The following is a 27,430-nucleotide window of genomic DNA, read 5'->3' on the forward strand; positions in this document are numbered from 1 at the left end:
AATGGCTACTTTAACACATACACTTAAGATCGAGTGTGACAACCAAGTCGATTTTTTTTAAATTTCTCTTACTATTAGGAAAGGGCCTTTTCACTAAATTTAACACGAAAACTATCTTGCGTATGTTGTTCTGACGGAAAGCAATTCCATTAAAAAGGTCATTGTGCGCGTGAGACCAAGTCTTAACCTAGTGTGTGTATGTCGTGTGATCGGGTTAGAGTGCAGTGTTCTATTATCGTTGAAAGTCCGAGCTGTCGGCCAGGTGGCTACAGCCCCTGGCCGTGAGCTAGAGGTGTGAGCTGTCGACCAGGTGGTTACAGCCCCTGGCCGTGAGCTAGAGGTCCGAGCTGTCGGCCAGGTGGCTACAGCCCCTGGCCGTGAGCTAGAGGTGTGAGCTGTCGACCAGGTGGTTACAGCCCCTGGCCGTGAGCTAGAGGTCCGAGCTGTCGGCCAGGTGGCTACAGCCCCTGGCCGTGAGCTAGAGGTGTGAGCTGTCGACCAGGTGGTTACAGCCCCTGGCCGTGAGCTAGAGGTCCGAGCTGTCGGCCAGGTGGCTACAGCCCCTGGCCGTGAGCTAGAGGTGTGAGCTGTCGACCAGGTGGTTACAGCCCCTGGCCGTGAGCTAGAGGTCCGAGCTGTCGGCCAGGTGGCTACAGCCCCTGGCCGTGAACTAGAGGTCCGAGCTGTCGGCCAGGTGGTTACAGCCCCTGGCCGTGAGCTAGAGGTGCGAGCTGTCGGCCAGGTGGCTACAGCCCCTGGCCGTGAGCTAGAGGTGCGAGCTGTCGGCCAGGTGGTTACAGCCCCTGGCCGTGAGCTAGAGGTGTGAGCTGTCGGCCAGGTGGTTACAGCCCCTGGCCGTGAGCTAGAGGTGCGAGCTGTCGGCCAGGTGGTTACAGCCCCTGGCCGTGAGCTAGAGGTGCGAGCTGTCGGCCAGGTGGTTACAGCCCCTGGCCGTGAGCTAGAGGTGCGAGCTGTCGGCCAGGTGGTTACAGCCCCTGGCCGTGAGCTAGAGGTGCGAGCTGTCGGCCAGGTGGTTACAGCCCCTGGCCGTGAGCTAGAGGTGTGAGCTGTCGGCCAGGTGGTTACAGCCCCTGGCCGTGAGCTAGAGGTGTGAGCTGTCGGCCAGGTGGTTACAGCCCCTGGCCGTGAGCTAGAGGTGCGAGCTGTCGGCCAGGTGGTTACAGCCCCTGGCCGTGAGCTAGAGGTGCGAGCTGTCGGCCAGGTGGTTACAGCCCCTGGCCGTGAGCTAGAGGTGTGAGCTGTCGGCCAGGTGGTTACAGCCCCTGGCCGTGAGCTAGAGGTGCGAGCTGTCGGCCAGGTGGTTACAGCCCCTGGCCGTGAGCTAGAGGTGTGAGCTGTCGGCCAGGTGGTTACAGCCCCTGGCCGTGAGCTAGAGGTCCGAGCTGTCGGCCAGGTGGTTACAGCCCCTGGCCGTGAGCTAGAGGTGCGAGCTGTCGGCCAGGTGGCTACAGCCCCTGGCCGTGAGCTAGAGGTGCGAGCTGTCGGCCAGGTGGCTACAGCCCCTGGCCGTGAGCTAGAGGTCCGAGCTGTCGGCCAGGTGGCTACAGCCCCTGGCCGTGAACTAGAGGTGCGAGCTGTCGGCCAGGTGGCTACAGCCCCTGTCCGTGAACTAGAGGTCCGAGCTGTCGGCCAGGTGGTTACAGCCCCTGGCCGTGAGCTAGAGGTCCGAGCTGTCGACCAGGTGGCTACACACAGCTCCTGGGTTCAGTTCCCACCGGATGGTGAATTACACACGCTCAATTCTGGATGGCGTGTGTTGCTTTTTTTATTTAGGCCTTGTTACATATAACAGCAAAACACTGTACAATTACATTTATTTTAAGATTATGATAAAATATGTTTCATACATTTATATTGTCTCTTCCATTGTTAGTAGCATTTAATTTTTAAACAATTTGCTTAATCGTCTTACATTAAAAATCCAACATACTGATTATTTAAGGGGAAAAAAATGACTATTCCTTGGTTTACTATCTTAAATTATCCCTTTTTTAAAATTAATAAGTCAAAAGCATTAACAATCCTTTATTTAAATATTTTGGTAATAACATAAATTATTATATCTGTTTTAGGTACATAATTAACTAACAGAAAAATATTTAATAACTAAAATTTGAAAAGTAGTGATTAGTAGTATACGAATGGGGCTCCGGGCACAGGCTTTAAGGCTGAGGAGCCCGAGGAGCCGACCACCATCTTGAATCGTGACGTCACGGCGGCCATCTTGGATGACCGTGACCTTAACCTTTGACCTTGACCTTGAATTTGATCCTCAAAATGTGCCAAAATCGGGCAAAATTTGCCCAAAATTCCTCAAAATCCGCCAAAATATCAATTTTTTTTTAGAAAACAAAACGCCAAAAAATCTTAAAAAATTCCACAATTCAAAAATTACGATTTCGAAAATCCTTAAAAGACGTTTTTCCCTAGAAATAACCCAAATTCCTAAAAAGTGGCTTAATTTCCTAAGAGCTAGCTCGCTCAAACCAACGCGGGAGGCGGGAGCGGGAGCGGGAGGGGGAGCGGGAGGCGGGAGCTTGTGAACATCTCATTGTAGTGCAAAGTTAGAGTTCCAGTACAAGCCAAATTTTGTGTTTGTATTTTTAATTTTTAATTTTTAATTTTAAAATTTTATTATTATTTTTGTAATTTTATGATATCTAAGAAAACTTTTGGTGGTTTCTCCGTGTGCTTTCGAATTATTATTGTCAAAGTTATGGTGGTTTTCTCCGTGTGCTCCTTATTATTCTATTCAATATTTTGATGGTTTTCTCCGAGTGCTTCTAATTATTCCTGAATAGACATCTGATGGTTTCCTCCGAGTGCTTCTGATTATTCCTGACTCGACATCTTATGGTTTTCTCCGAATGCTTCTGGTTACAGATGAGAAATTGATCTCTGCATGAAGGATTTTTTTACTTAATGAGGCATGTCATTTTATTCAAGGTTACGTGTAATTAGTGAATTTCTGCTACTTAATCAACACTTGTAATATTTTTATCATGTGGAAATTCAAAAAAATATCATTACTCCGTCAAATAATAATAATCTCTGAGAAATCTAAGAAGCACTAACAGGAAGGACGAACTTCCTTCTCCTTGGAGTCTAGCGAAGCCATCCTTCTTTTGAGATCGTTAGTGAGCATCCCGCATCCCGCATAAAAGAACTAAATATTATTTACCTGCAAGTAACATGTGGCGACATCTGTGGTTGAAAAGCAGAACTACTTGCAACAAGTACCTTTTAATGAGATAAATTAATTCTCGCTGATGAAATAATTAAAAAATTCTATTTAAGTAATATATCTAATTTAAAACTCTTAGTTTGCAACTGGCATTAGTCTCAGTAACTAATATGAATCCTAATTCGGGATTTGTTGCTGTATCAAAACGTCATCACTGTAGATACTGTAGCAAGGTGTTTACCTTGAGAAAGAATGCTAAACGACATGAGAGAAGCGAGTGTAATTTGGGTCCTTGTCAAAAACCATTTCATTGCAGTCAGTGTCAGAAATCCTTTGGTAGAAGATATTACTTGGATAGACATTACAAGACCTGTACAATTAAGATGAATAAAGATAACGAAGACTGGGCTACAACATCGCGGAAGAGGAACGAAGGCGAAAAAGCTAATGCTAAAAGTACTGATCTAGATCAAGATAATAATTTAAAATTTAAAACAAACGAAGGAAGTTGTAACCACATTAGAAATGAAAAGATATTTACTCCAATATCTAGTCGTCTCCATGAAAATGTGAAAGATGGAGAACCACCTGAAGCTTACAAGGTCGAAGACTTTGATGAATCATCTGAAGCGGGCATGATTGAATATTGTGGTGACACATCTGAGGCTGACATGATTGAGTACTGTACTGAAGCACCTAAAGCAGGCAAGATCGAAGAATGTGGCGATGTCCTGAGACCGAACCGATGGAAACGTCGTGTTATAATAAATTATCCTGATCAAGTTTGTGATGCTGACATGATTGAAGACTGTGGTGACACATCAGAAGCTGGCATGAACGAAGACTGTGCTGATACATCTAAGGCTGACATGATTGAGTACTGTGCTGAAGCACCAAAAGCATGCAAGAGCGAAGACTGTGATGGTGGTTTGAGACCAAAACGATGGAAACGTCGTAATAAAATAAATTATCCTGATCAAGCTTGTGATAATCACTGGCAAGATGACGAAAGTGACCTTGTGGTTGGTGTTAAAACGATAGACACCAGAGATAATAATATTTATTATAAACATGCAAGGATGATGAACGCAGCAGAAGAGAATGATTATACCTCATGGGAAGATCCTAACATATTGGTTGACAGACTACGACTACTACATGGATCGCTTTGTGCAGGAAACTATTCGAACATTAAAGAAATATCCTTCATACTCAAAGAACTGAGGCAAGCTGGCTACATACAATAATGGCTTAAATTAAATGTATGTGTATAAACTTGAAGATAAATTAATATATTTTCTTTCCAGATGGTATCTACCATTTATCGAAATCTGATTTCTAAATAAAACTTATAACTTAAAGGTGTAAAATACGTTACCACTGCCAGTCAAAATGTATACTAATAAAGACATGTTAGTAATCATGCCAAGTTCTATAAGAAAAGTAATTGGAATCAGTTGGAACCAATTGAAGATGGGAGCTGTTGGAGCATTTAGAGCCTTTTGAAGCATTTGGAGCTGTCAAGCATTTGGAGGCCGTTTGGAGCATTTGGAGCCATTTGGAGCTGTTGGAGCCATTTGGAGCATTTGGAGGCTGTTGGAGCTGTTGGAACCATTTGGAGCATTTGGACCTGTTGGAGCATTTGGAGTCGATTGATCATTTGGAGCTAAAGACATTTTTATTTTTCTTGAGGATATCAGGTAGAACATAATCAATCAGCTTACTTATGAAGTAACAACGTACGGAAATTAAATTATAACTTGTGACTGAACTGTTTATATGGTAAATCGTATCCATTCCGAGGACCTAGAGAAGAAATTCTCTCAAGACATCGGCTGTTACAATTTAAAGTTCTGACGATGAGAAGCAAACTGTTAAACACGGTGCCCAGAAACTCTGTCAACAAAAGGAGGACTATGTTAGTAACGGTTCTGGTTGGTCTCTGTCTAGTATAAACCGATTGGAGCTAAGAATTAGTCATTTCGCTTCTATGCAGGGCTAAATGATTTTAAGATTGCTGGCTTTCGCAAGTGATCCTGTAGTAGAATAGAAATTATGTAATAAATATTATGTTTGTAAAAGAACTTGTGTTTTATTTTCGAACCTGTCATTTTTGAGGCATTTTTACCTAAAAATTAAGATTATTTTTAGCTTCTTCCAGGTTCGTACCAAGGACCTTAGTCGATCTAATTAATCAGTATATTGTTTGCAAATTTATTTAATGATTTTTGAACTTTTTCCTGAATTTCTAGGTTAATTATTACGAATTTCCTAGATGACGGATTTAATGGATTATAGGATGATGGCTGATTTGAAAACTTTGCTTCTTTTAGGACTTTCATAATTATTTATTAAAACTATTATTTTTTATACAAAATTAAATGTTTTGCATCATCCAGGGATCGAACCAAGGACATGAATCGATCGAATCAATCAGTATATTTACTGCCAATTTATTTAATGAGTTTTGGAATTTTTTTCGAATTTCTAGCTAAATAATTACACAATTCCAAGATGGCGTCCATTTGACAAGATGGCGGGTATCACAGTAATAATAAATTATTACTGCACTCTAGCGGGTAAGAATTAAACTAACATGACGTAAGCGCACTCTAGTAGTCGATAACAAGATTGTGGCTTCCAGCAACGAAGACAAGATGGCGGACATGACGTCATACTAGGTGACGATATACATACTTTGACATAAAGTGGTGGGGGTCAGTCTGCCTGCATCCACCATTGAAGAAGGATCTGTTGTCATTTTTATTTTTTTGCCCTCACCGGGTTCGAACCGAGGACTCCGAGTTCCGTGTCGTAAATGTTTGTTTTTTAAATATTTTTTATTAAAATTTTATTAAATAAAATTTTGTATAATTTTTAATTTTTTTTCCATTAAAATCGGATAATAAATAAAGAATTTAAAGATAGCGGACGCAACGATAATTGTAACGATGACGTCATAATCCAAGATGGCTGGCATGACATCCTAATTTTCAAGGTCATGACCTCGGCGGCTCTAAGCGGCTAGCTCTTAGGACTTTTAAGCCACTTTTTAGGAATTTGGGTACTTTCTAGGGCAAAACGACTTTTGAGGATTTTCGAAATCGTAATTTTTGAATTGTGGAATTTTTTTGAGATTTTTTGGCGGATTTTTTTTCTAAAAAAATTGATATTTTGGCGGATTTTTTTTCTAAAAAAATTGATATTTTGGCGGATTTTGAGGAATTTTGGGCAAATTTTGCCCAATTTTGGACGACTTTGAGGATCAAATTCAAGGTCAAGGTCAAAGTCATCCAAGATGGCCGCCGTGACGTCACGATTCAAGATGGCGGTCGGCTCCTCGGGCTCCTCAGCCTTAAAGCCTGTGCCCGGAGCCCCATTCGTATATTACTGTGATTGTCCTTGGATCCAAATACTGACAGTATACTTCATACATAAGAGCGTGGCGATTGTCCCGACGCACACGGTGATTATGTTTGTATCCAGCCGAGGGAAGTATGTCTGTGTCTTACGCCTTGTGCAGACAACCCTTCCACGAGAACTCTCATCGTCCATCATTGTTTAATTGAAGGGGATAGTTGAAAGGTATATATTGTGCCACGTACCTTTACAGAATTTTAAAACACACGTGCACATGAGTTCGCACACCTGGAAGTGAAATTGTAAATGCCCGTTTTAGAAACATTCATTACCATATTTGAGTTACAAGAGTACGCTACTGGTAACTTAATACATACTAATATAATAATAAAAAAATAGTTTGTCATTTTGTTTGTGTGTAAGAGGTAACATCAAAAACTGATGGACCTATTTCGCAAATTCTGTAACTGTTATTCCAATCAGATATAGGTTTATTGTTTATTTGAAGGAAAAAAATACTGTCTACTTTCACTACTGTTAAAAGCTGTAACAAAACAAACACGTCGCGCGGGCATGTGGTGCACACGTGCATTATATACAGTGTTGTTAAAAGTACTCGGAAAAAGTAATTGGGCTCAATTACAATTACTTTGGTGACAATATAACTAATTACAAGTAAAAATTACTTTACATAGAAGTAATCAGTAAAATTACAATTACAATTACTTTCCGCTACCATTTTAAAACTGACTTACGATTCAATTTTTTTACACACTGTTACATTAATATACATACATATATGTTTTGTTGAAAAAATGATTACATTTAATGATTAAATTTATTATCTTTAATAAAATGAATAATATTTGAGGACAAACTTGCTTGAATATCAAAAGACTTCTTACAAGTAGCTACCTGTAATAAAAGTAACACTCTTTAAATTTTGGAATTGACCTTACAAAACAATTACAATCGTGGAAATACAGTAGCTAATGTCAGTAAATGTTGTAAAAAACAGTGTTAATACATATCATTAATAAAATTCAATACCTAGTTTGCTTACCGTGATGTGTTTCCTTAAATTTGAAGCAGTGCTCCATGCTGATCTGAGTATTTTATTTCCCAAACATAACTTACACTTCACAGACATATACTCTTTGCTCTGGTTCCCAGATAATTCAAAAAAATTATCAAGGTAACTAAACGGAAAAATTCTATCTTCTTTATTAACGACTTCTTCAGCATTTGAAATTGTCGCAGTATCACTTCGGTTACCTATACCATCCATGATTGCGATGCGTTTGCGAGTAGTGGACACAACATAAGTAAACAAAGTGAAGACAAGAAGTCAAATATATATAGAACCTGACAAGCTACTTCTGTGCTATGTAATTTTTGATCATAGATGTTGTGCATACGATCGTAGCACTACAAGCGTAAAATTATAAACTTTACTAATACAAAAATGTATGTTCTTCTTGTTCTTAATTGTATTCATTATACGTTCCGAGAATAAAAGTAACGGCAAGTAAATATAAAGTATCGATTACCTTAATGTATCGATTACAATAAATGTTATGTATTCCGATTACAAGTACGAATTACATTTTTTAAATGTAACTCGTTACAAGTATAAATTACTTGAAAAGTAATCGTTACAAGTAATCCGATTACTTGTAATTCGTTACTTAACAACACTGATAATATATATACCTATATAAGCACAAAAGGTTTTTTTTTAAATCACTGTTAAAACTGATTACTAAATTAATTTCTTGTAACAATTTTTTTTGTAATCTAAAATTTAAATACTGTGCCGATATGTAATGTATAAGTTACTTGAGGTGAGTGTATGTATGTGTGTGTATATATATATAAATTGTTACAAGAAGTTAATTTAGTAATCAGTTTTAACAGTGATTTTAAAAGAACCCTTTTGGTGCTATATTTTATCCATGCGAAGCCGAATATCACAGCTTTCGCTTTTACGCAAACAGGGGGAAAGCAATATATATCGCTAAGTCTGGGCTCGTTTACTGGCCAGCCAATATTCAACTACCAATAATGTTGAAACCTCGCAATAAAAAGTACCAGATGAGCTGGTAAAAAACTGCTGCATTCGCGTTAATTATGGTACTATGTTGTGCTTTAAGCTCCCGCACATTTTGCAACAATTTTTTTCTGATCGTTTGATAGATTCGGAGAAAGACGATGTATTGCCCTGGTTACTATGGTGCGGCTTTGGAAAAATTTATAACTATTTTTATAAAGTCTCGTTCCTACACCCGAGAACCATCACTAACTCAGAAGTGTGTCTATATATATAAATAAATAAATATATATGTATACACACATACATATTACTGCCATAATTTTTCAAAAATTTATTTCAGACAGATAAATAAAATTTAGAAATGAAAAATCTTGGTTGAGTTATTGGGGGAAAAAATCGGGACAAGGGGTATAAATGGGAAGATTTTATGAAGAACTGAAAACTCACTCTGAAACCCTTAGTATGTTGATGATTGCATTCGTTTCAAGTTACACCTCATAAGAGTATAACAAAAACTTTTGATACAAGGGTTTTTATTTCTTACAACACCGTTGTTAGTGTAATTGTGTGTTTATAGCCTCGTGCTAACACGTTTTGATTGCAATGCTCATTGAAAAGGCTTAAAGCAGATACGAGCTATATTTAAAAGAGTAACGAATACCACGGGAGCCGGGGTGTTATGGAATAATTCATTTTGACACTATGTTTAACCATTAATACATTACGATTATCTACAACATAACTTAACATTACAATTTCCAATTAACGTCCTATAACTGGATTGTACAATAAGGGGGCCTCGTAAAACTAATATAAAAAAAAGGATATTATATATTTTAAATATCCTTCCATGCCAGATATTTTAGGAAAATCTCAGCTTATATACGTTCTTTGATTACATTATTATGCTTGGCTCTCATCTTTGAACCCTCTTCCCCATTCAAAACCAGGATGTTACAATTTGGATACATTCTGGAGCGCAAAATCAATAAAAAGAAAGAAAACTACAAAAATAATTTATTTGCACTTTTTAATAGGCAACAAAGCATTCCCTGAACGTTAACTGCAGATAATTATTTACTGAATATTTTATGAGGAAACAATGTTGGAGACAATTAAAAAATAACTGTAAAAAACTTAAAAGCTGCCAAAATTTTATTGCTGATAAATTTCTCGGATATTGAACAGACTCGTACAATTTCAGGTGTCAAACACCCGCCAATACATTGCACACAAATACCAATACTTTAATTAGCGCTAGCATATTTTCAAACGGGTAATTTTAACAAGCATTTTTGTGTAAAATAAATACATTAAAAACACATAAATTAAAAATACTGCAAGCTTCTTTCATATTTAGTCAGTCCTGAAAAATACTTATTTATGACACACCTTTAATACTAAGACTAACGACCTCTAATAAAATATACAAAATAATAATATGATAGTAATAAAATGCCTATAAAGTTTACACACGAAGGGGGAGTTAAAAATTACTATTCTGGATCTATATGTGGCATTTCATTAAATCTCTCGAATATCTTAGGAAATATTTTGCATGCTGTAAATATAAGTTTGCTTACAATTTTTTGGACCCTTATAAAATAAATTTTACTGATGAACACCCCCATTAAATGTGTACCTTACCAATGTTCACCTCAGAAAATGGAAGCTTTAAGGGTAGTCATACATGATTTACAAAAGCAGGGGATTATTACTACCTCAAAATCAAATCATACCTCTTTTTTTTTTTTTTTTAACCTTTTGGTAAAAGAAAATGAGCCTGGGAATATTGAACCATGCACACTTGATGAATCGAGTCGGATATACACTGGTTTTGACACCCTTTTGACGTGGTTGACACCCCCTGTGTCACACCACCACAAGTCAGACACCCGTCTGGGAACAGCCTTAAACACTCCACGTTTCAAATTATTATTTTGCGCGCTGCTCCAATAAACGAGTGCCCCAAAATTCTTAAATAAATTATTCAAAGACCTTTTGGAAAAGGAAGAGAATAATTTATTTAAGAATTTTGGGGCACTCGTTTATTGGAGCAGCGCGCAAAATAATAATTTGAAACGTGGAGTGTTTAAGGCTGTTCCCAGACGGGTGTCTGACTTATGGTGGTGTGACACAGGGGGTGTCAACCACGACAAAGTGCGCCACTCTTCTTTTTCTTGGCAGCACCCGTGACAACATAAGTATTCCCCAATGCTCAATACACGTCAGCTGATTTTATTTAAAAAGTATTCGCGAGCTTGGCCCGGCCCAATACCACGAGCCATCATCGCGCCCGTTACGCCCGAAGCGCACACGCGTCACCCGGCGATCAGCTGACGACTCCCGCACAGCTCATTCTCTCCCCCTTTGACGTATTTCCCCCACCACCTTATAGCCTTGGAACAGTCCATTTGCATGCTCACAGTGGGGAAGCGTCGCACACAGTATTTTAATTAAAAGTCCAAAGCGTTATTATTAAATATTAAGAAACTAAACCATTAACGTAAAAAATAACATAATATAAAAACATATTTAAAAATAAGATTTACAAAACTTATAACAAACCAATACTTTCTTATAAAAAAAGGAAAGGGGCAAATACTAAAACTAAAATTACGTAACAGCCATAATTCAAAATTACTTAAAATAAATATAAAATCAAGTGGCCATGCCGCCTATGGCCACACTTTGACCACACTATGAGTGGACCAGGGAGCCATTTGTGGTAAATTTGGGAGCCCATGTCTCAATCATATTGGATTATAGAATTTTGAACCATAAGATTAAAATATTTGTATACAGGTTGACCCATAAGTCAAAACTAGGTAAGCTACTTACATCAAGACCTAATAACAAAAATAACCAGCCTAATTAAATGTTCCAGTTTAAAAATGGCGGCCATTGTTATACATTTGCCGTATTTAAAAAAGTTATTTACTTTCAGAATTTAAAATGACTGCCGTTTTGAAATGCTACTGATTTAGCAATACATACAAAATTCAAAAGGTAAAGCTACTACTTTTGGTTAATGTAAATATCAAACTATAAATACCTTGTACAAACAAATTAAAAGTACAGTGTTTTAATATTATAAATATAGGCATTAGACATAGTTGTTTAGTAAATCATATTAAACCTTAAGTATATTAATCAATATTAACTTAAATCTACAAAAAATAATTAACAAAACAGTTATATTAAAAAAACTTATTTAACTGTTAATTTTCCGTTCAACTATTGGCATCACATCAATATTGAGAACTCCTTCCAAATCTTTTGAGGTTTGGTTTACATTGAAAATACATCACTGTTAGCATGCGTTTATTCAAATTAGAACAATAAAAGAGTTTTTTACTTACCAAGATGTACCATTTATCAAATGCCAGGAAAATGACTCTTGATAAACATTCAATAGGAAAAACAGAATTGACTTTGAAACAAAAAAATACACATAACTGAGATTGTGCTTGTCATAATAACTTATATCATCACTACTCTAAAGAAGACTAGTTCTGTTCTGACATTGTAATTGTGCTGCCACATATGAGCAAGTTAGAAAATAAAACTACATGCTACGACAATGATCATAATCCTGGTCACCAGTAACAACAAATCATTTTTATTATTTTAATATAATGCGATTTGTGGATTTCAAGTAAAAAAATACTTAACATTTCTTTGTGAATAATCATAACTGATGTAAATTAGTAAACTATCAGCCATTGTAACTAAAATTAATGTGAATTACTACATTGTTGGAAGAACAGGCCACTACAATACCATTTTATGATTTTAAATAAATTTAATTAATTTAAAGTATAAAGTTATGTTATTACTTTACTTATTAAGCTAGAGTAATTAGATATAATATATGGAGATTGTTATTAAATGTTCCCTATCATTATAAACAGTTCACAGCAAAGAAACATGTATTTTTCCTGTTTTGAGATATTTACCTCTATATTAGTGGGAGGCCCACAGCCCCGGGTCCTTGCCCCCCTCCCCTTAATCCAGTATTGCGTAAACACTAAGTTCCAGTGACTGAAACTTACTGCTGTAGTGAAGGAGAAAATGACAGTAATATCAGTCACTCCATAGTTTTTGAAGTACTCCAAAACAGTTGATGACAAGTGGAATTCATTATTATCCAGTAAAGAATGTGTGGCTTACTGGTTGAGCACCTTGCATGTATAATAAAATGTTTTGCAAATTTGAAGATGTTTTCTTCCCCTTCACGATCTACTAGGCCATCCCTCAAATAATGTTGCTGAAATTTGACCCTCAGAAATACGAAAGAGCCGCGCATATCTCACTGATAGTGCTTAATGTTTCTGCCGATGTCATTTTTCCAGTTCGCCTGAATCCTCTGTGTGCTATAATTTACCCTGCCTCTGCATAGTTGATATGCCAGTTTCGTCTACATTATAAATATCGGAAGGGGCTATTTTTAGTTATTTGAATACAGTTGTAAGATTGTCCAAAAATGATATATTTATACGATTGAAACTTTTAGATATAGCTAAGCTTGTAAGCTCAGGGGTATTATAGACAGTATGTCTCTTTAAAAAACAAGTCAACCAGTTAAAACCTGCCTTTTCATTTTCTGCCCATGATGGGAGAACCTTCATGTTGGAGGAAACCGTATAGGTGCAGCAAACCGCCTTACTATGTCAGGTGTAAGCCCGAAATATATATCTGATGCTGTCATGAGGTATTGTTCAAACTTTTAGTCTTGTTCAGGCTCAGATAACTGCACAAATAAAAAAAATCTTTGTATAATATTTTACAGGTTCATGGATGGCATTCATTAAATTTAAGAATTCTTTATTAATTCGGCCACTGTTCCCTGGTGGGAAAATAAAAAGCGACAGTCCCCACGTCTTACTAGGAACAATCTTAGTGACCCGCGGACGCCCAAACATTATACAAAAAATCACCATAAAATATTTCCCAATTAAGTCTGCTAAAACCTAGACCGCAACTTATATTACCAGAACGTAAGTATAAAGCAAAAAAAAAAAAAAAAAACTTTAAGATGGACCTAGTTATAGCGATAGTGAAAGCTGAGATGACACAACTACAAATTACAATATATTTTATTGGTGCTCTTACTTCTTTTTCCGGCCCACCAAATAGTATACTGCCGAAAATAAACTTCAAAATATAGATTGATAAATATTAAAAATATATAAAATTACTAAAAATTATACATCTACAATCATAATGTACGACGTCGTTTTCTTATAAGTCTTTTAACTGGATCAACTTCAGTATCGTTGTGGCAGCCAAATAAGTAAAATTAAACACTCGGGAAATGTTTACGCGCGGAGTATACACTTCTAGGGCGGTTATCGTCGACTAATGTATCTTGTAAAACCCCATCACAAAAGTCACTTTCAGCTTACACTTACTTGCGAGATCGTCTTCCGGTGTGGTGCCGGAATGTGAAGGCGTAAAATTGCGGCCTGCAATTTTACTACAGCTGGTAGTAAGCGCCCACTGGTCTGGCCTGTACAGAGACGTTTCTGGGAGCAGGCTAGCCGATTACGCAGAAGTTGTTGGTACAATTCGCGGAACCCAGTCCAGTGAGAAATTCAATATACAATTTACGTAGCACTCGCGATTACCGCGTGGTGCGTTCAGCAAAACAATCACTCTCTCTTGTAAGCATCATGGTTGTAATTAAACACTCCTTTAAAACCTACGACACGTCCGGGCTTATACTCGTCACCTCGTGAAAATTGCATGACGTTTCTTGCGCGCGATGTGGCTTCGCACCCGCCCGAACGAAGACTCCCGTCTCACACGTCACTCATGGGCTTAAAGGCGCGTTTTCCTAGCTGCGGGGTATATACCGCAGCGGAGAACGGAATCCGCAGTTAAGAAACCGCACCGCACAGCCGTTGCGGAGAGTGTTTTCCTAGACACTGCGGAAAGCACAGGTTGAGCGAAGTTTGTGACGTGGGTGATCGCTTTGCTATGGGTTTGTCGAAAATTAAAAGGGTGTGTGTTGCATTAATGATTGCGGATTTAAATGAAATAGAAGAAGAAACGGATATTGTTTTTGAAAGGTTATCGAAAGTAAGGTCAGCCTGGGAAATGTACTGCAATAGAAGAAACGAAGGAGTCTACACAATCCTCATTCAAAAACATCTCTTGGATGACGAAGTAAAATTTAAAGCATATTTCAGGTTCAATAGTGAGCAGTTTTACGACTTGTTGAATAAAAATTGAAGATGACATACAAGTTGAGTCGTGCAACAGAGTCACAAAACCAATTACTCCTGCTGAAAAACTTGCTCTTACTTTGAGGTAAGCATATGTGTACTTATAGTTTCATTTGTAAACAAGGGATGTGTATTTAGTAGTCCATAGCGAAACAGATTGTGAAGTAAAACAATAATAACAAAAAACAAATATGTACTCTGCAAAAAAGATATATTTTAAGGGTATAATAATATAAAGAAGTGGACTGTAACTATGCAAATTGTAGTAACTTTGATACACAATTCATTGTAAATATGCTCATTGATATGTACAAATTGAGGATACATATAGCAAAATGTGCTAACTAACGATATGAACCATTTATAACATATGTAGTAACTAGGAACATGCATAGGGAGTACACCTAATTATAATAATGAAGGTACGTGTTGCAGGTACTGCCTATAAGTTGAAAGTAATTTCCCGATTCTTGATCGTTGGTAGTATTGGAGTCTTGAATATGTCCTGCATCATTGTTAGAACCACTGTCATATGATGGTACAGGACTAAACGATGGCGGAGTGCTTCGTGTCAACGTGTCGTTACTGACACTTGTTGAAGAGGTTCCCGTGGCATGGTTTCGTCTAATGTGTTGCAATTCATATTTTGTAACAAGACTGAAAATGTGGCTTTTGATTTAATTTTTCGCCTCCGGATCAAACTTCTTTACTGTAGCTGCAATTGACCTAAGGAATAGGTCGATTTCATCCTCTGTGTCATGTTGTAAAGCCTTTTCCACGGACCTATGAAAACTTGTCCCCTCTTCGGATCTTTTCTGCAGTATTCCCACCAATTCTGTATGTTGCATACCCCTTTTATTTACACTATAATTTGGATGTTTATATGAATACCTGTCATCACTTTCAAAATCACGTTTTTTTGTTGTTGCTGATATTGTCACTAGTACTTTCAGCGCATGGGCTGCTTTCGAGGGGAGTGTCTCCGTTTTCACTGAATGTCTCTTCGTGCACACCTTCTTGTGTTTCTTCGGCATTAGATATACTTTGCCTCTCATCTTCAACGTTGTCGAGGAACTGTAGTTGGTCCCAGTAGGCTGCCCTTTTCTTCGTAGCGGCAGAACCTGTTGTTTTCATGTCTTGCTTTTTCACTTTTCGATAGTGGTCTATAATATTTCTCCACCTTGTTTTACACTGTTGTTCTGAAAAAAAAAAACCAAAGTTTAATGTTAAGGTAGTCTGTTTGTTGATTTTTTATGTTAGTGTTATGGGCAAATTAACTGTACTGCCTTTGTTATTGACAAAAAATATGGTAAAGAAAAAGGTCACAGATGAAACGTGTGCCAGGTGCCAGGTGGCGGATCAAACCATGTAAATGAGTGTGTTGTGGGTGCATCTGCGTTAGAAATGTTGGTGTTTACCATTCATTTATTATTATGTATTTACAGGTTCCTGGCAACTGGGGAGAGTTTTCGATCGTTGGCATTTTCATAACGCATATCAGCTCCTTACATTACTACATTCATCCCAATTGTTTTGAAATCTCTGAAAGAAAAACCGCAACCATTATATTTGAGACACCCAGAAGAAATTGACTGGCAGCAGAAGGCGGAGGAATTTTGGAAGAGGTGGGATTTTCCTAATGTTGTCGGCGCATTAGATGGTAAACATGTGCGTATTGTTGCTCCAATCAACAGCGGTAGTCTATATCATAACTACAAGAAGTACTTCTCTATTGTTCTGCTTGCCTTGGTTGATGCGATCTGCAAATTTCTTATTGTTGATGTAGGTTCATTTGGAAAGGAAGGAGACGCAGGTATTTTCAAAAAAAGGTGTACTGGGACACATGATCAACAATGGGACAGTACTTTTTCCTCCACCTCAATATTTACCGAACTCAAATATCCTGTTGCCCTATGTAGTCCTAGGGGATGAGGCCTTCCGCCTTGATAAACATATGATGAAAGCATATTGTAAACAACAGCATTGGAAGACGAAGAAAAAAGGAACTTTAATTATAACTTGTCGAAAGTTAGAAGGGTCTCTGAGAATGCATTTGGTATCATGTGTTCACAGTTCAGAATTTTCTTTACGCCGATTTTTGTGAAGCCAGAAACTGTAGATCTGATTGTGATGGTATGTTGCTGATTGCACAATTTACTCCGAAATGAATACCTCAGTAGAAATCCAAGCCGTGGCGAAATACAAGAATCTGTACACGAACTGCCAACTGAAAATATGATTCCTCTACCTGGAACAGGTGGCTTTGCTAAAGCTGAAGGATTTCAAGTAAGGAGTCGGTTTACTGAATAATTTAAAGGTAAATCTGCCAAAAAGACATAAGCATTCACCAGTGTACCAGGAACTACAATTAAATAAATGGCCTGGCCATTTTTCGTAATATGAAGTAGGCCATATAAGTAAATAAAACCTACCGGAAACAAGTGTGTGTATGTATACGTGTATATATATATATGTTTGGCTTGTATTTCTAATGATAGAACAGTATTCTTGTGTTGAATGAAATACATTCTTGTGGTACAGGCTTATGTTTTCATACATAAATCTCTTTACCTATATTATGTATGCATTCTGTACATCCATAAAATCGTAATTTAACAAAGTAAAAAGGATTCTTGGTGTTATATCTTGTACTTTATTATGTGAGTATGAAAGTCTACTAAATGGACAAAAACACACAGTACTAATGTAATTTCTTAGATAAATTTGGTTATTGGTTATGTTACTTTATAATTATATCGTATGTAATTTGTATGTACTGATGTTGCTATGGCTTCGATGCACGCAATGTTTAAGTATATTACATCTCTGATGCTATTTTTAAACAATTATACAATATCTTTAAAGATTGACCATTACAGTACTTACATAAATACATTTAAACATATATCTTTACCTGTTTTATTCAACATGGCGCCAATTTCTTTCCAGACTAGTTCTTTTTTCATCGTATTTTTAAATTCTTCAGAAGACATCCCACAACATCGCGTGTCCAGCTGCCAACTATATGAGCTGCTAATCGTCAGCAGCAGTAAAACGCACCGCCATTATTAAAACTGAAAACAACTTCACAACGACACGCTGTCGAAACGTATTCACTATATCGCAGCGGACGACGGACTAGACTGCTCCAGAAGGAGTCGGTGCGTTCCGCTGCAGGTACTCCGTCGGCGGAATGCGTGATGCGATCTGTTGGAAAACGCGTCTATGTCGTACTGTACATTGGGTGCTCAGCGGACTCCGCTCAGCGGATTCCGTTCTCCGCTGCGGGATATACCCCGCAGCTAGGAAAACGCGCCTTTAGCCGCGTCACGCGCCACCGTCACTTATAGGGCCCTGACACACGAGCGACCGAGTCGCGCGACTGAGACGCGCGACTCGGTCGCCGGGAAATCGCTTGCCATAAGATAGCATGGGCGTGGGTGAGAACCTGGCACACGGGCGACTGAGCGCGTCTCCATCGCGCGTCTGTCGCCAGCAGACGCGAATCCCCGCGACAGATCGCGGCGACCAGTCGTGCGGGAGCCTTGCACACGGGCGACTTTTAGCCGCGCGTCCGAGCGACTGTCGGTCAGTATCTGGTTGTATGTGCTGGCGAGGAAGATGGCGTTCGATTGTGACCGTTTTATAATCGAAATAGAATCAAGGCCAGCTATTTGGGATTCCAGATGTGATGAGTATGCTAACAAATGCAAAAAGGGAAAGGCATGGGAAGAGGTGTGCGATATGTTCGTTGAGAACTTCAAAGCCATGGATAGCGTCCATAAAAATAAAGCAGGTAAGTGTAATTTATAAATATAAGTGGTTAGTGGTGATCTGAATATTTCGTGCAGCCCTGCATTCACTTTATTTGTTTCAAATGTATTATAAACATAATTGTTCTACGTGAAGCCTATTTACTAGACAGAGTATTGCAATAATTTTATAAAACTTATAAAACGAATATAATATTTTTTTTCATTATTCCTTTATAGAAACGTTACTACGTTTTTAAATGATTTACAATCGTGAAGATTACTGTTCAAAATATTTACATTATTGTCGAAACTGTTTGGATGTGCCCGCTGCATTTTCGTATCGGGTGTTCTCTTCAAACGTCCGTTTAAGTATTCATATTACCACGAACCACCTGATATTGGCAATAATTACAACACATGTGAAATATTGTATAGTTAATATATCTCTTAACAACAAACAGGTGTGAAATTTTAACAGTTCGTGTTATTCTTCCCTCATAAAATACAAAACCACTGTGCGTGCATGTGAGTCATTGCCAATGTAAATAAATTAGCTATTAATGGAAGGGTTTGTTTTCAAATTACATTGCAGTATTTTGCTTCTACGCGGAATTCATTGTAACTTACGCTTATGTCTAATGTTTACGATAAACATAGAAATACAAGTAAAATACGATATAATATTGTTACGAACGTGGGAACGATAGGGTTCGAAAGGATAGCCCCTTTTTTAAATTAATTATCACTATTTTTATTGGTGCTACTATTTACAGTTTTATTTACAAGTTATCCTGGCTTGATATAGGCTCGAAATAAAGAAAGTCTCTCTCAGTCCGTCACAGTCTTACCGCAGCCACAGATCGCCGTAAAGTGTCCGCCGATGTCACACAGGGCACTTGCTGGCTTCGCCGATGTTATACACTCTCTTCCCAGAAGTCGCCCGGTCTTCGCCGCCTCGTCGCACAGGTCTTCGCCTCTCCACACTGCGCCAGACGCGCCACACAATTATCTGCTCTGATGCAACCGCCCCCTGCTGATATAGAGGTCGGCCTTACATTTAGAACCTTCGAGATGCTCTTTGACATTGCGCAACTAGGGACGTCCAGGATTACGTGCTGGGGCCGGCGACGATGTCGGAGAACATTCAAGAACCGTTCCATTGACCGACCAGGTGCAGCCAGGTCATTAGCGCAGGCAGGGCGAGGGTGAAGGGGGGGCAGGCAGGCCGCGTGTCATCAAGATAAAGATAAGGCACGCGCGGCGCTAATCTGTTTCCGAGAAGAGCATCGCTCCGTCCCCACTGCGACTGGGCTTGCACGTAACAATATAATTAAAAGTAGCGTAACAACTAACATAATTCCAAAGTGAACACATTTTCGCATACGGAAATTTTGTTTTCTCTATATTTTGTTTATGCCACAAAATTCACCATGGCTACTGTCCAATGTAACGGTTATACGGTTATAACTATTACGTTGTTGAATGTGACACCTCTATAAAAGTTAAATTTCACTAGTATTGTTCACTCTTCAAAGCAAAAAATATTGCCATGGCACTGACCCTTGTTCACTAGAAAAGTAATCGGAAAACTTTTCTCGGATTGTTAAAGCTGATCGTGTATTTCCTGGTCGTGTAAGCGGCTCCCCTTCATCTAGTCCCACGACGTTCAGAGTGCTGTCAAATTCAACACCATCCCTTTCTCTAACAAAATTGTGTAAAATACAACATGCTTTCACTATAGTTTCTGCGTTTTCAATTTTCACGTCCAATGGCCTGTGAAAGATACGCCACTTATTTGTAAGTATGCCGAAAGTGCATTCGATGTAACGTCTGGCTCGTGACAGCCTGTAGTTAAATATTTTCTTTTTTTGAGTAAGATTTTTCCCACCATAAGGCCTCTGCATGTGAGTTGAAAGAGCAAATGCTTCGTCACCTACGAAGGTAAAGGGAAGTGGCTCTCCATTTTCAACTATTGGCCTATCACTTGGGATGTTCAACGTATTATCCTTCATCTTCTGAAACAGCTCACTGTTTTTATATATTGCTGAGTCTGATGATTTTCCATAAGAACCAACATCAACAAATAAAAACCTATAATTAGAGTCGCATAATGCTAACAACACCATGGAAAAATATTTCTTGTAGGAAAAATAGGTTGACCCACTTTTAGCAGGTTGAATAAGCCTTACATGCTTGCCATCTATTGCTCCTAAACAGTTTGGGAAATTTGCACGTGTTCCAAAACCGTCAGCAATCTTCAGCCAGTCCTCTTGCATTAACTGCGGGAAACATGCTTCATGTAAAAGCCGCCATATTGTTTCACACACTTCAATAACAATCTTGCGACATGTGGAAATTCCACAACGGAATGTGTAATGCAATTCTGTGAACGAACATCCTGTAGCAAGGTACCTGCAAAAAAAAAAAAAAAAAACACACACACTAAAAATATGCACCTTACATTATTGTTTTTTTTTTTTCAGCTGCAGATCTGCAACGGAAATGGAAGAATCTACGTGACTGTTTCAGAAGAGAACTGGCTAAACAGAGGAATTGTAAATCAGGTTCTGCAGCAGATGGCAGGAAACAATATATATATTTCCAGCAGTTAACTTTCCTATTGCCAGTATGCGACACCAAACCTACAACAGAAGAATCTCCAGACTTGCACACGCAAGCCACACCCGCAGCAGCTACATCTACGGCACCTACTTCTCTTAAAAGAAAAAAACCGTCACCAGAAACAGAAGAACTTGAGCTACTTCAGTCGCTTAGAAGAAATATGGAAAAACGACATGCAGGTAGAGAAGAAGAAGACAGTGACAGGCATTTCTTGTTGAGTCTTTTGCCGTACTTCAAACGTCTGCCAGACGATATGAAACTTGAAGTTCAAAGCGACTTTTTAAACACCTTAAGAAGGTACAATCAGGTGTCAATTTCTGGTCATCGATGTCCTTCTCAGACTTCTGTCTACCCTCATTCTTCTCCATCAGTGATCACAGGCCCATCATTTGTTTCGCTTCCATACCCTAGTAGTAATACAAGTACCTCTGGAGTACGCAACCAACAATTTACACCCACCATCAGTCAGTCTTACAACTACGGGTCTCATTCAACTTCAGAAACATCGCAGTTAATGAGTCAACCCCAGCAGCCGCTGCAATGCCACGCCTTATCACCAATGTCACCAGCAGCTTCCTCATCAGTATCTCTCCAGTCTGATACGTCAAGTATTTGTGAAGACTATTTTAACTGATACCTAATAAATTATAAGACATGTGACCTTCATGGAAAGAGCAGTTTCAGTGAATAACAAATAAATATGTTATCTAACAATTTTCTTCTAAATTTATGAAAGAATTTATTTTCGTGTGCAAAACGATAAACATTTATGTGTTGGATCTTTGAGACAATATCGTGTCACGTAATAATAAATGTTACTTATTTGGGGTATGTTCAGAAAATGTTTTTTTTTAATAATATGATAATAAATGCTTCAACTATACCCTTAAAATACATGTAACTGTCTAATTAAATTATAATTTCAGCCGTAGCCAAACACATTTCACTCCTGTGTTCCTTGTACAACTATGAAATGAACTATTTGTCTGCTTATACAAGTGTACCCACCTTAATGTAATTGCAAGTCTCTCTTCAGCAGGGATACTTCTTCTCATACTTGTGTCAACTTTTTCAATGTGAATTTTCAGTACATCCAGAAGATCCGAGAAAGTACTCCGAGACATTCTGAAATAGTTAAAATATTTCGAATTGTCTTCTTTTAGCTCACTCATAATCGTATAAAACTGGCCCCTTGCTAAGCGGTCTGCAGTTATTGGGTGCATCCATAGTACACGTTGCCTGCGACGACGCCGGCGCCGACGGCAACGACGCCTTAGGACAATGCCAAGAACTGTTTCTTCGTCGGTGTCCATATTCACAGTGAAGAGTGTGTCGCGTGAACCTGGCACACGAGCGTCTCGGTCGCGCGGCTGAGTCGCTCTACTCGGTCGCTTGGACGCTCGACTGCAGTCGCGCGTCTCAGTCGCGCGACCGAGACGCTCGTGTGCCAGGGCCCATAAGGTGGCTTTAGACGGAGCGGGTTTGCCTCGCGCATTAGATTCGCGAGGCTGCGTCGCGAATCAAATGCGCGAGTAAACATAGAGCAAAGTGAGCCATCAAGATGCACGAGACAGTCATGGCGGGAGTTTGTGAGTTTGCAGTAATTCCGCGAGCAGCGATTGCGTTTGCAGTTGTTACAATGCATGTTATAAGGAGAAGAGAAGTCGACGTAGACGCCGTTGGTGGGTCCGAGAATTATTTCGCAAACGATTGCAGTACGAAACAGACTTATGATGGATTTGGCAAGTGATGAAGAATACAATATTATCAAGAGTTTCACTTACACGATGCCTGAGGATTTTGACGATATCGCGAATTTAGTAGGACGTAATGTGGGTAAAATGAATACGAACATGAGATAAGCTATACCTGTGAAGGAAAGACTTGCTATCACACTGAGATTTCTAGCAACGGGAGAATTGTATGCTAGTCTACAGTATATCTTCAGAGTGTCCAAAAGTATAATTTCTCACATAATTCCAAATGTGTATGCAGTTTTAATCGAAGCACTTAATGAATATGTTAAGGTACGTGCATAGTTAGAATATTAACTGTTGTTGACATATACAAATTACAAAGAAATAAACAACAAAAATGTTCGACTAACTGTTAAGGATATTGTGAAAAGCCTTATGCCTCCTACAACATCTGTTAAACTGATACATCAATGCCCTTTTCTGTGTTTCCGGTGTCCTGTAATGAGGATGATGCAGTAGCATAATGCACACTCAAATGATAGCATTCTGTACCGTTGAAAAATTGTTCTCATATCTGCCTCAAACAAAACATCTGCGATAGCCCTTTTCACGTAGGTTAGTGTTTGGGGGTCGTACTTCCGTAACTCGTTGGCCAAGTGATGGCCATACGAGTAGTAGGGGTCTGTAGTCAGTTGATTTGATGACTGCAGCACTTTCATAGCTTCATCTAGCATGCACATATACCCATGTTCATCGTTTCGTTTCCGTTTTTTACTACACTTCTGCTGTCTCGCCTGGCCATTTGAAGTTATCTGAACCTGGGGAGTTGTGCTACTTATAGAGGCATCAGGTGGTGCACTGACGTCAGTTGTCATATCGTTTACGCCCTGGCCTAGGAAGACCTAAAACAAGGGGTAACAGGTTGAAAGTAATTAATTGGAGGAAATTATATATTACAGTTTTTATGCAATTCTGCTTAAACATATCGCTTGAGTGTGGGTAAAAACGTGTTAAAAACGTCATGGTGGTGGCAAAATTAATGAGCGCATTTTATTAAACGTGATTGTAGTGAAGCTCTATGCATAGTTGCATATTTGTCACGAAAATCTATAACCAATCTTGATGAAAGCGTGTTTCTGTATGTAGGTCGTATGTAACAGAGCAAAGTTTTAGGACATACGCCATTGCGAGTGAATGTTGCCATTTTTTCAGAAAAACCCACAAATAAAAGGAAATACAATAATAAAAAACAGAGAAAGAAAAGCTAGAATGCTTCTTTTGCTTCTTTCTTTGTTTTGTTAAATTTTATTACTTTTTTTTATGTGGGACTTCTGCAAAATGCCAAAATTCGTCTGCAATGGCGTATGTCCAAAAAACATTGTTCCGATACTAATACGAACCCATTGCAAAAATTGTTCAAAAATCACATAGGTCGTATGTTTTGGGTAATGCATAGTAATACGCAATGCTTTCAGGCACCATAATCTGAGCAAAAGTGGCTACAAAAGGCAAAAGTGTTTTGAAGAAAAATGGTCATTTGTCCACGCCATTGCCACTATGGATGGGAAAGTAGTATATAATAGGGCATACTGGCACTGGCGCGAGGTGCTGGTGCCGATGTTCACCATCTTTGGTTGTGATGTTACGGCGGCCATCTTGGATGACCTTGACCTTGAACTTTGACCTTGTGCTAGAACTCTATCCTTGTTCTACAAATGAGAAGTTCACAAGCTGGCAGAAGCTGTTTTTTGTAATTGTTTATTATTTTTTTAATCTTTTGTTATTATTTAATTTTTATTATTTTTAAATTTTGTCTGTGATTTTTCTGATATGAAAGAAAATGTGTGACGGTTTTATCCGTGTGCTCCCGATTATTCTTGTCAATATTTTGATGGTTTTCTCCGTGTGCTCCTGATTATTCCGGTGGTTTCTCCAAGTGATTCTGGTTATTTCTGAGAAACCCATATCGGCATGAAGGATTGTTTACCTAATGAGACATGTCATTTTATTTGGAGTTACATTCTATTTGTGAATTTCTGTAACTAAATCAAATCAGCACTTGCAATATTTTAAATCTTGGAATACAAAAAATAAACACTCATTACTCAGGCAAATATTAAGCTCTAAGACATCAGAGAAACACAAACAGGAAGGACGAACTTCCTTCTTCTTGGTGTCTAGCGAAGCCATCCTTGTTTTGCGATCGTTAGTGAGCATCCCGCACCCCACATTAAGTATTTACCTTCAAGCAACACGTGACATCATCTGTTGACAAGAATTGGGTCTACTTACAACAAGTTTCTTTGCATGAGATAAATTAACTCTCGCAGCGGAATGGAGTCCAATAAAGTTAGAGTCAAGTAGTCTCTTAGCCACGTAGCCTTGTGACCTGGAAGCTTCGTAGTCCTGTAGCCTCACAGTCTCGTAACCTTGTAGACTCGTAACCTCATGTTCGTAGTCGTGTAGTCATGATGCCTTGGAGCCGCGTATACTTGTAGCTACGTAACCAAGTAGCCTTGTAATCACACAACTTAATGTCGCTGGAGCAGTTGGAGCTAAAGAGAAAATTTAGCTGAAGAAATATGCAGAAATTTGAGCCTTGTAGACTTGTAGCTTCGTAGTCAAGTACTCATGTAGATAAGCAGTCCTATAGTCCAGTATCTTCGTGGCCGCCTAGTCTTGTAGTCAAATAGCGATATGCCTAAGACTATTTGGAGTCAAATACTTTTGACGTCATTGATTGTTGGAGCAAATTACTGTTGGAGGCATTGTATCCTAACGTAAAATTAACGAACGCAACTTACTGAGTTGAATGTTCGTGAAAAAGTGTGTCCTTTTCGTTAGATGTGCTTCCTTTTTTTGAATGTGCTACCGATTGTGCTGCCTTCCATTGATTGTGCTACCGATTGTGCTTCTTTTTAGATGATTGTACTTATGATTGTGCTTCCTTTTCATTAAATGCTTGAACTGCGTGAACATTGTGTAGTCATTGCGTGTACATTGTGTGTATTGCGCGTCAATTGCGTGAACATTGCGGCTTCGTACTGTTTACTGTGTGTATTGTGTGTACATTGTGTACATTGCGTGTTCATAATATTTGTCGAATTTGCTTCCAATTGAGTTACCTTATTTTTGTGTGCTTCTTTTTTGAATGTTGTTTTGACTCGAGTATTATAGTAAATGGTTCTTGATTTTACTATCGTATTATTCCATCCGGTGCATGTATATAAGCGAGTCCTAGACAGCAGGTCGCTCAGTTTGTTACTGTCGTCGACGGTGTAAAGATCACCAAGTTTGTTTCATCTGGTGCATAAGTCGCGTAATTACTTGTTCTTGAGAACTCGATGGCATCTTTACCGTCTTTAACATCGAACTCGATGGAGGTTGAACCATCGACTATAGGAACCCTGACGACAGCGACGACGATAATGGAGCAGATCCTGTTGGCAACGGCGATGTCAACACTGGAGAAGACTTAAACAGTCGTGATACCACCAGCAGAAGAGACTTTAATGCCGGTAGTGCTGGCTGTACAGGAAACCTCGACGCACGCTGTTTCGCCCTCGATGGAGACTTCAATGGATGGCGAATCGTCAACAACTAACGAACATCGATGTCGTTACTGCGATAAAATTTTCTCAAACATCAGCAATGGTCGTCGACACGAGAAGAGAGAATGTGCTAAGAACCTTTATCGTAGAATGTTTGGCTGTATTAAGTGTTGCAAGCAATTTACAAGAAATAATAATTTGAATAATCACTTGGAGACATGCAAAGGCCCTGCAGTGCGGCAAAAAGTAAAGGTTTCGGTGCAACAGCGAATGATTGATGTGCATAAGAGTATGCCTGGAAATAGTACAACCACAGTTACATTGACATCTGGTTCGGGTTCGTCTTCAACTAGACATCCTTGTGGCTACTGGGATATGATGTTTGCATTTGCACATGATGTACGGAGATATGAGAGGAGTAAATGTACGAAGAATCCTTCTCGCATGAGGTTTCGCTGTGATGAGTGACATAAATGGTTTACCCTAATTGATTATTTGCGTCGACATGCGAAAAACTGTAAAGGTGAAGTCTGTGTGGCTACAGTTGAACTACCTGTAGAAAATTCGACTCCTCGGTTTGGATTGGAGACTTGTGAGCATACAAGCAAAAAACATATGGAGCAACCGATTGCTATGACGTCTGGACATGAAACTAAACCCAAGTCTTTGTTCGGTGCATTACAAATGAATAATAATGGCTTCTATTTGGCACAGTCTGCATTTCGTGGAACATTGAAAGACTATTATCTAAATACGTTAAGTGAGTCGAAGGACATTTGTACTTTTCTTGATGATATCAGACAGGACATAATAAATCAGCTTACTGATAATGTAGCAACAAACGGTCCATTAAAATATAACTTGTGGTTGGACTGTATATATGGAAAGCCGTATCCGTTCAATGATAAAGTGAAGAAGTGTGCATTCAAGACATCGGCTGCAGTAACTTACAGTTCT

The 27,430-nt window shown here is 38.8% G+C and overlaps 1 protein-coding gene across 1 annotated transcript; it reads left to right on the forward strand.

The window, feature by feature from the left end:
- The first annotated feature begins 18,206 nt into the window (after positions 1-18,206).
- On the forward strand, positions 18,207-22,067 carry LOC134527783 (uncharacterized). The gene is made up of 2 exons (XM_063360731.1): positions 18,207-18,644; positions 21,087-22,067. The coding sequence occupies exons 1-2, from the start codon at positions 18,470-18,472 to the stop codon at positions 21,857-21,859; spliced, it is 948 nt and encodes a 315-aa protein (XP_063216801.1). The 5' UTR covers positions 18,207-18,469; the 3' UTR covers positions 21,860-22,067.
- Positions 22,068-27,430: the final 5,363 nt, after the last annotated feature.

Source organism: Bacillus rossius, chromosome 1 (assembly GCF_032445375.1).
Source record: "Bacillus rossius redtenbacheri isolate Brsri chromosome 1, Brsri_v3, whole genome shotgun sequence".
Lineage (NCBI taxonomy): Eukaryota > Metazoa > Arthropoda > Insecta > Phasmatodea > Bacillidae > Bacillus > Bacillus rossius.

What these genes read in the sequence shown, in the direction of transcription:
- LOC134527783 (XM_063360731.1), top strand. Translation starts at nt 18,470, where the DNA reads ATGGCGTTCGATTGTGACCGTTTTATAATCGAAATAGAATCAAGGCCA. An exon ending in CGTCCATAAAAATAAAGCAG is followed by an intron (nt 18,645 to 21,086) that starts GTAAGTGTAATT and finishes TTTTTTTTTCAG; the next exon opens with CTGCAGATCTGCAACGGAAA.